The 14180-nt window shown below is 40.8% G+C and overlaps 1 protein-coding gene across 2 annotated transcripts in view; it reads right to left on the bottom strand.

Moving 5' to 3' along the window:
- Positions 1-8822, bottom strand: part of PDXK (pyridoxal kinase) — a 65970-nt gene extending 57148 nt beyond the window's left edge. For both annotated transcript variants that reach the window (XM_081951813.1, XM_081951814.1), the window contains exon 1: positions 6745-8822. In XM_081951813.1, coding sequence (XP_081807939.1) covers positions 6745-6837 — 93 coding nt within the window. In that variant the 5' untranslated portion in view covers positions 6838-8822. The remainder of the gene's footprint in view (positions 1-6744) is intronic.
- Positions 8823-14180: the final 5358 nt, after the last annotated feature.

Genomic DNA, 14180 nt, shown 5'->3' with positions numbered 1-14180 from the left:
TCTGAAAGTGATTTATTGCGCACGCGTAACACATTCCAAAATTCCTCTCTTCTTTGTTCGGCAGCCAACTTTGGCTAACGAAGCTTTCATTATCAAAATGTAACCAATTAGTTATTTTCTGTTTTATTTTATTATTAAAGTTTGTTTATTAATTAGAATACTTTTAAAGACTTATTTTTCTCAATATCTCAAAAGATATGCAGAAGGGAATCAGCCACGGTCCATCGATTTCTAACAGGGTGTTTTTTCCCCTGACACTCTTGTCAAGTTTGCCGATTGGCATCTCAAGCTGTCAAGTGGCGTGCTGCTGCAGCCGCTCCAGGAGATCGATAAGGGAGCCAGTGCAACCCTCCCGCTGAGCTGTTCGAAGGAGCCTGTCACCCCTGTAGTACCAGGGTCCGGACAGTTCTCCACCTGGCTACTGAGGGTAAGAGGGGAATGCCAGACCGGCGCTCCACCCCCGCTAAGGAGGCAGCGTCCAACAGCCTCTCTTAGATGGCAGCAGCTGACTCAAACAGTTTTATAATTTGAAATTTTACAGTTAAAGCCAATTAAATTGCAAATCAATTAGTTGAAATAAACTTTCCTCAAGTAGAGCCAATGAACCAGTCTGCTTGGACCAAAGACTGAGAGGAAACTGGGGGAGCCAAGGGGAGGAAGAGGTGTATTAAAGAATTCCCCTCAGTCTTTGGACAAATCAGGCTTTGAGGATACCCACAAGTAGCCCCTTCCTCATCACACTAGAAAAGAGGCATTTTTAAACTGAAAACTGAAAAGTTTCTTCTAAATTGTTACTTTTGTTTTATTTCCTACATGATTCACTTAAAAAAGGCCTGTGGTACACACTCAGAGAAGCATCACTCATCACTGACTCTAACTCCCCCATGGAGAGAACCAGTTGTTAAGCTAATAAGTCAGCCATTGAGAAGAGGGCAGCAGCTACAGATACTAACAGAGCAAGATTGTATAGATTTTGCTGTGTCAGTTTAACCAGGCTATTATCTCAATAATGGTACAACCATAATACCTAATCCATCTGGAAAATTATTACTTTTTTAATGATTAGTATCAATCAGAAATTATAAGAAGTCCAATTTTTAACGGAAAACCTTTCTTTCTTATCTTACTTTCTGACTGGTGGCTTCCGTCAGCCAAGTGAAAAGCAGAAAGCAATACACTATGCAGGATAGCAGCTTAATAAAATATTTCCATGCCCAAATAATAAATGGAATGTGTCCTATTTAAGATAAGGGAAAATGCAAGAAAATCAAGCAAGCTTGCTCAAATCCTATATGATGCAATTCATTTGGCTGACAACAAGCTCTGGGCTTTGGTTTTTAAACTATGTAATAGATTTGTCACTGACAGATATCAATTTACTTTCTTTTTTCTGATTCACTTGGCTATAAGACTCACATTTTGACTACTTTTCAAAAATCTTCTTTATTATGGGTAATTTGGATGTTTAAAGCAGCTTTCATGTTCTCCTATAAATAGGAACAAAACGTCAGCATGAGTCAGAATGCTGAACTGTTTTTCAGTTCTGATTCAGAGCCATTTAGTTTACAGAGGTTTCAGCGCTCAAACTCCCTCATCAGAAACAGCTGCCACTATAGAGCAGAGATTAACCTCACAGCTTCTACACTGCAAGGGAGCACATTCTGGCATACTTTGACGTCTGCTCCAGTACTTAAAATGCATGATAATTTTCTTCTGGTGATTAAAAAAAAAAACCTTTTCCTTTCTCCAAATAAGGTATTCCCACAGTAGATTCATACTACTGTGGCTCCTATTCAATAGCAGGAATGGTTTTTCAAAATCTACTCGCAACTTACTTCATAAATGAAAAATGGAGGAATTTTGCAGAATATGCAAGAATCTCTTATTTTAACCTTGGTCCCATTCATAGTTTCTCTTGTGTTCCAATAGGAAAAACTGGTAAAATGCTTAACTTCCAGGATTAAAAGCAGAAATGTCCATGAATTGGGGACCTAAAAACCGAGGTGGCTGACCTGGCAGTGCAGTCAAAGACTTACCCCTTTGTATATGTGTCAATATAACATGTACAAAGGGGAAGTGCTTCAAATGTGCATAAAATGAAAATGAAATAAAATAAAAATGAAAACTCTCCTCCCTCCCATCCCCAAATGCTAATAATTGAAGTAAAGCACTACTGAACTAACTACAAAGCAGGGAAAATTTTAATAAATCAAAGGAAAAAATGTTCCAGTAGAATTCTTGTGCAGTTGGCATTGGGAAATGTTTAGGTAAAATCTGACACTGGGTAAGCTCTAGTATCTTTAAAACTATATCACTGATGGTGAACCTTTTCGGCACGGAGTGCCAAAACCGGAATGTGCATAGGCGCTGGCCAGCTTGGGTCAGCTGCCTGGTCTTTGGGTTTCTGCCGTATGCATGCCTGCTGGCCAGCTGGTCTTCGCAAGTGCAGGAGCCCTGGAAACTCGAGGACCAGCTGGCTGGTGCACATGCTGGGGGTCGCGCATTGCATTATGGGTGCGGCATGGCTGCACACGACCCCCCTGCGCTCCCCCCATTTATGGCACGCAAGCCAAAAAAGGTTCGCCATCGCTGGCATAGATTGTTACATACTGCTTTCTAATACTCCAGTGACTGGTACTGAAAAGCAGAGAGGAATATGGAATATCTTCTGTCCGGCAGACATATACTTCAAAGCTTAGTAGTCCAAGCTGCCCATGCTTAGGTAACAGCAAAGGGGGAGATGGGGCAGGACAGGAAAATGTCAACGAACCAGATAAACTATTTATCACAATCCAAATACTATTTTGCTTCCTGCACTTTTACCAGGAATACAGTTTCATGACATACTAGTTGTTATTTTGCTATAATAGTTATATTGTTACTTTTCTACCATAAAACGCTACCAAAGCTTACTAAAATGGCAGAACAGGAATTGTTTTCTAGGCTTTCCCCCTGACAACCAGTACATAGGAACATAAGATAGTAAGTCAGACATTTATGTATTGTTGCTAGTCAACAGTCGCTTTTTAAGCTACTACATTTTTAGGGCATTTAATCTTGGATAATTTAAAAACATTCTACATCAGGGGTGTCAAACTCGATTTCGTTGAGGGCCGTATCAAGGTTGTGTTTGATCTCAGAGGGATGGGGTGGGTGTGGCCAGGGTGGATGTGGCCAGCTCGACATCATTTGTGTTGGGGGCGTCTGTGGCGACCCGAGCGCTCTGCCAGCAAAAAACGGGCTCCCAAGCTGTTTTTGGCTGAGACAGCCTCCTGCAACCCTCTGCCAGTGAAAATGGAGCTCAGGAGGGCTCCCTGCGGCCCTTGTGAGCTCCATTTTAAGTGGCAGATGCACCACAAGCCAGTGCTTTGTCGTTTCTAGGGCCGCCCCCCCGGGCCAGATCTAAGCATTCCCACTCCTGTTTTTACATTTTACTATCAGAATATTTTTCTACATTTTAAAATATGTAAACTTTAAAAAGTGAAGAATGTCAATCTTACTTTTTATTTTTCTTCTAATTATAATTTGGAACATTTCCTCCCCAACAAAATCAATTATTACAGTAATTCTCAACCTGTGGTCCATAGACCCGGGGGGAGGGGGGGCACAGCAATGTGATCACTGGTAGTCCACAAAGTTTTGAACAAATGTTATGATTTAAATCTTGAGTTAAGTCTTGGGAGTCCATAGCCATGGTCATAGCCACAAAAGATATTTAAAGGGGATCCATGGTGAAGAAAAGGCTGAAAACCACTAAATTATTATATTAGTCACAGAACTTTAAGATCAAGTTAACTTTAACTTGGTAAAGTTAATCTCCTGCCTGAATTGCAATAATCTTCACCACAGAAACTTTTTTGGTAAAATTTCATTGAATTACTAGTGCAGATTAAATTTATAGATGATTTATAATTGCAAAAATGAGGAAATGCTATGTGATAGTTTAGAAACCAAGTGATGTTTTCCGTGACAATGTCAAAAGTAATTCAAGGGATATAAGAAGGTAAATATATAAATATGATGAAAACCAAGGAAAACATACACATTTAGAATACAAGTATTACTATTTTCTGATTGCAATTTGTAGTAATTCCATTCCTTTTATTGCTTTCCTTTTATTGATGTGATTGTAATAAGTCCATGATTACTGCACACTGCATGCGTAAGTTTTTCAGGTAAAATAGTGCTTGCAAAGTCCTTTATTGTATATGTTTTAAAATTTTCAGTTTTTAAAATTGATTTCATACACCGGAAAATAGAGATTTAAATAAAAGATATAAAATTATAGTATGAAATATCCAGTACAGAGGCAGGTTATAACTAAAAAACATCTAGCCATGAAGTCCCTATAGTATGCATAATGTTCCTGCTGATTTGTGTCTGCTGCTGAGCAAATAATTTTGGGAAGAAGTATTTGGGGATCAAGTTAGCTATTTATCTTTTGCAGTTATCAATTTTATGTAATACAGACAACAGTTTTACTAGATTTAACTAACAATGGATATTCTTTTCCAATTCTTTGGTATCCCTATGTCACATAAAAACACTCTTCCACATATTTCAAGAAATGTAATTCAAATTTAAACATGAAATCATATTGCAAAACAATTTCCCCTCAAAAGTATACAAAATATACACTGAACTTGGTTGTTTTTTTGCTGATGTTTCATTACCCAACAAGGTAACCTCTTCAGTGCTAGAAGGGATTGGGGTTTGCTCTCTGTTTATACATAGTGACTTGCCCTATTGGTATTGATGAGAGTATTTTCTTCTTGATAGTTCCTTGATTAGATTATTGTTTACTGTTTGAATAAATAACTGTGTTGGTAATTCATGGATTGGGGTATTATGTACTGTTCAATTGTTGGTCTGGTATTAATCCTAGTGTTAAACCCTGATAATCTTGGTTTTGAATGTGTAAATGTTGTTTATTGGTATATGACTGTTGATGGTTTATTTCTCTGAGTGCTGTGCTTCCAGAAACTCTCTAGCATTTTTGGACTTAGTTTGGTCTAGAATTTTCAGTTTCCCAGGTGAAACTATGGCTAAGTTTGTCCATGTGCTGTGCAATATGTATTTCAAATCCAATTTCATGTACAGAAATCAATGTTTAAGTTGCAACAATGATTAATTTAGTTGCATAAAAAACCACACCCAGTGCTTTAATTGGGAAATAGCTTTTTCTAGCATATCTACATTTTCCGGAGAGGTAATCACATCAGTCTGTTGCAGCAAAAACTAAAGATGTCATGGCACCTTAAAGGTGAACATATTTACTTGGTACTAACTTTTCTGGATTTTAGTTACTAGAAATTAAAACATTGAGTCAAACCACCTCCACCCCAATTGGGTAAAGGATAGAATTCAAGGAGGTGAAAATAGAAAATGAAATATACAATGCTTTCTGATAACTTACCTAATTAATTGTCATGATTCATGGAACAGCTCCTTGTAATAGTGAGCTGATTAAAGAAAGTAAAATCACATGCATGTTGAAGGGTTTTTTTATATGAGCTTAAGGAGATAAAAGCTGAATTGCTTCATGAATGGTAGTATGTTTCAAAATGAAAGCAGTACATGTTAATAAAAATGCTGCTCATGAATAACTGCCTTGATAAAGTGGCAGAATGTCATGGAAAGTAAAAGGCCTTTCTGAAAAAACTAATTCTTGAATATATCCATGTGTGAAGTCAGATTTGTGTCCTGTTTATTTTCTTCTGTAGAAACAGATCAGTTAGTTTCATTTGCAATGCAGAAAGGGGTACAATTTATTGTGCATAATAAACAGATTAGATCAGAGAGAAGCAAACAGATGTTTTTCAGGTTCTTTGGATTACAACTCCCATAAGACACAGCTAGAATAGTCAATGTTCAAGAGATATTAATATAATCTAAAACACCAGAAAGTGAACATATAGTCTACCTGTTTTCTTATTAAAAGCATTTTAAGATGATGCCATCAAAGAGCCTAACCTTGAAAAAAAGAACAAACTAAACTTGATGCTACTGAATAAAGTAGAATGACATAAAAATTATAAAATATATTAATTTTAAAAAGAGGAAGTCTTCAAAATATCACTCTTTACATTCCCTAGAATTTGATTACATATCCTGGCAAGTTTTCAAGGTGCCCTAATTAATACATTTCCCATTCTTTCTTTCTACCTCTCCATAAAATATAAAGGAATCTAAGCCTAAGACTAAGTCCATCACGGGCAATTTCTAACCCTCCCTACAATAAAGAGAGGCCCATTTCCTTTTCTCTTCTTATTCTACCACGCTCTTGGAACCACGCTCGCCAACATTGCCTTGAGATAAAGGCAATGTTGGCATTAAAAAAAAAAAGCCTCGGAAGGCAACCGCTACAAAAACAAGCGGCGTTACTATACAATAAAACCAGGTGCGAAAGGCTTTTGGACACCTCCTTGCAGAGACCCGAGGCCTGATGCAAGCATTTGAGCCGTCAAGGGCTTCTCAAGTCATCCCCATCAAAGCCTTGCCTTAGAGAGAAGAGTGCATCTGCCCGTATAAACTTGGCAGCTCCCTTTGAATAGCGAGAGGCGAGTTCTTGAGGGCAACAGCGGGCAGAACCCTTGACGGCGTCACAGCCCGGCACGTGCGTTGGCAGGAAGCGCACTCCGCGCTCCTCCAGGCTTGCCCAGCGCTGCAGATGCCAGACCGCTCGCGACGGCTCGGCGGAAGCTTCGGGCGCGCGTGAGTAGCCGGCTCAGCTCTTCCACCTACCTGTAGGGGGAAAGTCGCCGCCTTGTTGCCCACGTAGCCCCGGACGACATGGCTCTGGATGGAGAGCACCCTGCACTCCTCCTCTTCTTCCATGCCTGCGCACCAGGGAGAGGAAAGAGCGGAGCGCGCACACCAGCAGGTCAAGCTGGACAGAGGGACAGAGACGAGGTCCGCGCCAACTGCTGCTCGGCGGCGGAAGTGGTTTAAGGGCACATCTACCCAGCGGCGGAGTGGCAGAGAGAAAGGGTGCCAGGGAAAAAGACAGGCGAAGTCAGGCGATCGGCTTAGACACCTAAAATCTCTCCTTACATCACAGATGAGACTGAGCAGGCAGCAGCTCCCTCGCACCCAATTTAAAGGCACCCTCACACTCCGCCCTGCAGCGGGAGGGAGGGCTCGAGCAAGAAGGAGGCTGCCTCGGAAGACACGCGAGGAGGGGGAGGAGGAGGAGGAGGAGGGGAGGGCAGGAACGGCGATTGCCCCCCTCCCCCGTCGTTTTGCTGCTGCCGCCGCCAGCGTGAGCAGTCAGCCGCCGACGTGCGGCATCTACGGCAGAGGCGGCGCTGCGGGTGCCCACGTCCCACTTGGGAAAAACAGAAAGATCACGCTGAAACGCCCCCTTGCAGAGCTTCCTGTCCGCCCTCACCTTCCCAGGTCACGGCAGTACTGGAGCTCCCAATGCTGCTCGGGGAGGACGCTGAACGCGGGGGCTGCCAGAGAAGCCACATTTGAAAAGCGTCTTGGGACACGTTTTAAAGACACAGCAGGTTGCTGTCTTTCGTGCAGGGCTTTGCCCAAGATTATATCCCACCCATATCTGCCAATGCTTTCAAGGTGGCGATACAGGATGCAGCTCTATTTCTCTGCTGCCAGCAAGGGGTGGTCTGGACTTTTGTAGCCCTGATTTGACAATCCTAGTTATCTGAGGCATTCTGATCACTGAAAAACATTAGCAGGGTGGTCCATTCAGATTGTGTCCAATAATCAAAGGTTCTGTTTGGAATATGGGTATACGCTACCATTTTCTCTCATGCATGTATTGACACTTGATAGCAACATAATATGAAGGATCTGTTCGTTTGGAAGCACAGACAGAATTAGCAAACGTTTGGTATGGCCACAGAAAAATAGATTGAAGACGAAGAACGAATAGACGATCCTTACACAAATAAGTTATGGGGTTAATGGTCACAAGGTGTGGTGAGCATCACTAGATTAGAAGAATGTAAAACTGATCATAAGGTGGTAAAATAGAAACCAACTGAATTGATTTCAGGGCCCATGAGATCTCTTGAGAAATACCTGGCACATTTGCAAAGCACCACAAATATTTAGAGAAAACAAAACAGGAGTGAAGGAGGGGACTGAGCATAGAACCGACAGGATTTGGAGAGAAATAGTGTGTGAATAGCCATTCCTGGAAAAAAAAAGGCAGGTAACTGGTTGGAATGTGCAATCAACTTGATTCATTCACAAAAAGCTCATATATTCATCCTTCAATTATAGCCTTCTTTTTTTTGTCTCCACTTCCACCATTAAGGGAGAAAAGATGAAATAGCTGCACTGATTTTATAGATAGTATGAATTACTATGGATTGACTTACTTATATTCAACTCATTAAAATAAATTGGAACTTGAACAAATTAACTTGCATATCAGAGGTCTACTATTTTTTTTTCTTTTTACAGCCCTTTAATCCTTTTCAGGGTGGGTCCCGCTGACATTTATTGTCTGGATGCCCTTCCTGACACCTAAGCAGAGTTGGCAGCAGATATTTTCTCTTTATGCCCTGATAGAGAAACATCTGCTACATTCTAGGATTGAACTTTGAACCTTTCAAATGGAACGCAAGTGTCTTTACCTCTAGGCTATCACACCGCTCATTTCAGAGGTTTACCTTATCAAGGTATAAATACCTTAATATTAGATCTGCATCCAGCTCTTATGATTTAATCCAAATTTGATTTGTGACTTTCTCGGATGGGTCAGCTTTGTAAAAATATATACAAATTGTAATCAATTTTATCAAAACCATTTTATGACTTCATACGATAAATATATAAATAAAAAAGCAGCTTATGAAACCAATATTTTTTTCTGTGTTTTATTATTTAATATGACCTCTGTAAGAACTTATTTTTGTGGTTTTCTTTTTCTCTGTGTAATTCATTTATTATGTTTAAGCTCAGTATTTTTGGCTTTGTTTCAGGCACTGAAAAAATGGGCACAAAATGTGCTTTAAGAGCAGATTATATTGTTTGGCATTGTTCACCTTGTTCTGCTGAAATCAAGCAACAAGGCAAGATTATTAATCTCAATTATTACTTTGGCTACAGTTCATTTTGTATCTCTTGGAATATACTAAGCAAAGTTAAAGTCAAAGAAATAGGAAAAAGGAGAACTCTAGTCACAACACTTAAAGCAAGTATTAGCCATTTAAAACAGAAAAGCAGACTATAAATGAAGTACAATGAACAAAATGTACTAAGGAATATACATTTTATTGAATCTAGCAAATCATCCCCAGAAGCATGTTTAAGATTTTGTGAAAATATGGGTATCTTCAGAAAATATCTGCAGATTTTAAATGTAAATTAGACAATCCTTTGAGCAGTCCCATGATCATTTAAGAAGACTATATTATCATAAATAGAAAAATAACCATAGTGGTAAATTAACTTCAGTAATAACTCAATGTTTATTTACCTAAACAGATAATCAGAATTATAGGATGGCAAAAAAGCAGTGGGAGTGAGAGTGACTTATTTCTAATGGCTTCCCATTGACTCTGCTTGTGGGAAGCTGGCAGGGAGCATTGGAACTTTCATCTAGACGGGATAAGTTGGAAGAGGTGATTTTTATCGTTAAACAACAGAGATTCCAATTTAATTCTGGAGAATGCAAGAACGTTTTTGGAGAAAATTAAAGATGCACTGGAAGAAATGCAAATGGAAGTGAGATCAAACAAATACTACAAGACTAAAGAGAATTGCACATTGGGCACCACAAGTATTGACTTTTCCAAACTCTAACTATGAATTATAAGTCATTTGTGGATGATTTTGTTAAATGTTAGAAGAATTACTAAAAATCAAGGGACGTTGGTATGTTTTTAAAAAAATTAATAGTCAAGACAAAAATATTAGTAAAAATATGAAATTAGAAAATCAAATAGAAGTGATGAAGAAAACTTGTTTTAAAATTTAAAAAAAATACTTGGGTATCATTATGACAAATATGAATTGTATGTTAGTTCAAAATGATTATGTTAAGGCCCAAAACAAAATTAAAAAGAACATGTTAAGGAGGTTTGGGCTTACCAAGTTTGAAATTCTATTTTGCTGCTTGTTTGGTCTGGATGGATGTTGCCAAGAAACTTTTAAAGTTAGGTCATGACCTGAGGTTTTGATGGCATCATTATTTATGGTATGATAGAGCTAAAATTAAGAAAAGTTTTATATTTCTGTTTAAGTGTGTACAAGTAAAATTAAATATGGACTATGCAAAGCAACTAAAATAACAGTTAAACTAACAATAATCAGTTTTCATGTAATTAATAAATTACATATATATGTATATGTTGGTTTTCTGAGGATTCTATACACTAAATAGACATATTATCTTGAGAGTAGTTAAGAAGTGGTTTTGAGTAATATAATGATTGTGCTAAATTATCAAATCAGTTAGTTTGCTTCAAGGTATTTCTTCAAGATTGTCCATCCTGCTATTGCTTGTATGTAATCTGCTTGCTTTGCCTTTTTCCTTTTTTTAATGCTTCCTCTACACACTCTACTGGATAACAGATAATTTCCTGAGAGCAGACTATTACATGATTTTAAACTGTGGATCTGGAAAAAATTAAATAGGTTTTACACTAGTTAGTTGTTGTAAGCTGAAGTACTGTGCTTCCTTTATAATAATAATTTTAAATTTTATTTTAGATATTGATAACTTTTATCTTTTCTGATAGTAGAAAGTAATTGAATTTCTTTTCTAAAGTACCAACCTAAGTCTAATTTCTGGCAAGATAGTATTTCAAATTTAGCATTTCCCCTTTGAAATGTAAGCCATAGGTTCCCATATTCCTGCATTCTTAGCACTTAAGACTTCTATATTGCTTCATAGTGCTTTTACAGCCCTAAGCAGTTTAGAGAGTTAGAATATTCCCCAACAATCTGTCACAGTGGCCAATGGAAAGCAATTGAGCACCTTCTCATACGGGTCATTTTGTCTTAAAGATTAAGCTCAAAGTAAATATATATTAACTGATAATGTTTCTGTCATTCTCAAGCTTCAATTCTTTTTATCCTGCAAAATTCTGTTCTTCATAATTGCCACAATTCAGTTCCTTTCATTTGGTTCCCTGTATTTGCTTGCATGTGCATACACATGCCCACACAAAGATTTCTGTTAGGAAGTCAAATTAGGGATTGTATATTTCTGGCATTTCTTTGTTAACTACTTAGCATTGTACCAACTTCATTGAACTGGGCTGCACAAATTCTTTTTCACTCTTTTTAAAATATACTTTTTGTTAAGGAATTTGATTAGATTAACTAAAATTCTGTTGCCAAGAACTGTTACAAGTTTGTGCCTGGTTATTTTCAGATTGTATTTATTTATTTGATTTGTTTGCTGACCATCTCATTAAGAAGTGGTTCTGGGCAGCTTACAAATATTAAAAGCCAATAAAACATTGAAGCGATAAATAATCTTAACAACCAAAATTTACAATTAAATGATGGGGAAGAAGGGAGCAAAATGCACTTAGGGGAAGGTGGGGTCTTGCCTTAATTATCAGCCACCGGTGGCATGATATAGCCAACTGGAAGAACCAGGTCTTCAGACCCTTATGGAAAGTCAAGATGGATGTGAATCTCACCTCAGGATGATCCAAAGGGCAGGAGCCATGTCAGAAAATGCTCTTCTGTTGGACCTAGCAAGCCAAATTTCCTTGATTGACGATGTCCGCAGCATGCCCCTTCTACTGGCATGGGTGGGTGAGCCAAACCTACTGGGGTGAGATGGTTCCTTAGACAGCCTGTACCAATGCCATGAAGGGTTTTAAAAGTGATAACCACTATTCAAGTACCTGGAAACAAATTAGTCACCTGAGGGGCCCCAAGAACCGCCTGTGTCACTGCATTCTGCACTAATCATAGCAACAGCACTTACTTATATACCGCTTCACAGTTCTTACAGCCCTCTCTAAGCAGTTTACAGAGTTAGCATATTGCCCCCAACAAGCTGGGGCCTCATTTTACTAGCCTCGAAAGGATGGAAGTTTGAGTCAACCTTGAGCTGGTGAGACTCGAACTGCCAAAGTGCTGGTAACTGGCAGTCAGCAGAAGTAACCTGCAGTATAATCCTATACAGGTTTATTCAAAGCTCATTTGAATTGAAGAGGTATTTTCCTTCTTCAAGTGAGGAAACCACATATAGTTAAAAATTTCTAGGTACTTTGATTTGGAAAAACCCACATTTGAGATCTTCTGAATCAGACTATTCTTCAAATGCATTTTAAAAATTAGAAACAAAACAATAGTTTGCTAATGCTAATATATTTCTGCCAGCTTAACAGGGTTCCTTTCAGGTCTGTATTAAACATATTAACTAGACAGCAAGTGAAGTAACCCTAGCATCTGAACAGCCTAGCTTACCCCAAAATTTGAATAGCATTTAGTCCTGTTGGTGGGATTTTGTCAAGTATGCAGTGCTCATTTTCTATAAAACGAGCACAAAATGTGAGTCCTAACCATTCTTAAAAATATCCTCACTGTCCTCACGCTCCGAATCTGACCGAACACAAGTAAGAGCCTATTTACGGACTTACCTTGTGGCATTAAGAGTGGCCAAATGCAGACATTGTGCCACTCTTATTGCGTCCGCCGATAACCGCCCTGCCGCCTTGTTTCGGGTGACCCGCTCTCTCTTATCACAGAGGACGCGGGAAGCCCCTTTACAGGGCAGAGCAGAGGAGTTTGGGGAATATCTGCAGGACAAAATCGCTCAGATCTCAAGCGGATGGGCCCCCTTCAGTGGACCAGAGGAGCCGCCAACAGTGAGTCTTGTGAGACCACTCTGGGAGGAGTTTGCGTCTGTTGCCCCCGAGGATTTGGATAGGTTGCGTGGACGGCTGCGACCGACCACATGTTTAATGGACCCGTGTCCCTCCTGGTTGCTACTGGCATCCTGGGAAGTGACACGAGTCTGGCTACTGGGCCTGGCGAATGCCTCTTTGAGCGAGGGGTCCTTTCCTGCCGCCTTGAAAGAGGCGGTGGTGAGGCCCTTACTCAAGAGGCCTTCCCTTGACCCGATGGAGCTAGCTAATTATCGTCCAGTCTCCAACCTTCCCTTTTTAGCGAAGGTTGTAGAGAATGTGGTGGCACAGCAGTTTCCACGACACCTTGAGGAATCCGAATATCTAGACCCACGCCAGTCCGGCTTCTGGCCCGGACACAGCACGGAGACGGCCTTGGTCGCGTTGGTCGATGATCTCTGGAGGGCCAGAGATAGGGGTTGTTCCTCTATCCTGGTCCTATTAGATATCTCGGTGGCTTTTGATACCATCGACCATGGTATCCTATTGCGCCGGCTGGGGGGGATGGGAGTTGGAGGCACCGTTCTGCGGTGGTTCGGCTCCTACCTCTCCGACCGGACACAATGTGTGTTGGCAGGGGGGCAGAGGTCGACTCTGAGGCCACTCACTTGTGGGGTGCCTCAGGGGTCGGTCCTCTTGCCCCTTCTGTTCAACGCATATGTGAAGCCGCTGGGGGAGATCATCCGTGGTTTTGGGGTGGAGTATCATCTGTACGCTGATGATACGCAGCTGTACATTTCCACCCCAGACCACCCCAACGAGGCTGTCGAGGTGATGACCCGGTGTTTGGAAGCCGTCGGGGTCTGGATGGGGGACAACAGACTCAAGCTCAACCCCTCCAAGACTGAATGGCTGTGGCTACCGGCACCCCGGTTCAGTCAGTTGATTCCATCGCTGACCATAGGGGGCGAGCAATTGCCCCCTGTGGAACGGGCGCGCAATTTGGGCGTCCTCCTAGATGCCCGGCTGTCAATGGATGATCATGTGGCAGCTGTGGCAAGGGGGGCGTTCCACCAGGTTCGCCTGGTGCGCCAATTGCGCCCCCTACTGGACCGGGATGCCCTACGCACGGTCACTCATGCACTGGTGACGTCTCGGCTGGACTACTGCAATGCCCTCTACATGGGGCTTCCCTTGGGACGCGCTCGAAGACTGCAGCTAGTCCAGAACGCAGCCGCGCGGGCTATTTTGGGGAGTACTAGGTACTCCCACGTAACACCGCTCCTGCGCGAGCTGCACTGGCTGCCTGTGGTCTTTCGAGTGCGTTTCAAGGTGTTAATTACCATCTTTAAAGCGCTCCATGGCTCAGGACCTAGGTACTTGCGGGATCGCATC

Source organism: Natrix helvetica (genome assembly GCF_964273705.1).
Source record: "Natrix helvetica genome assembly, chromosome: 4".
Classification (NCBI taxonomy): domain Eukaryota; kingdom Metazoa; phylum Chordata; class Lepidosauria; order Squamata; family Natricidae; genus Natrix; species Natrix helvetica.
This window is presented reverse-complemented; position numbering and strand designations above follow the sequence as displayed.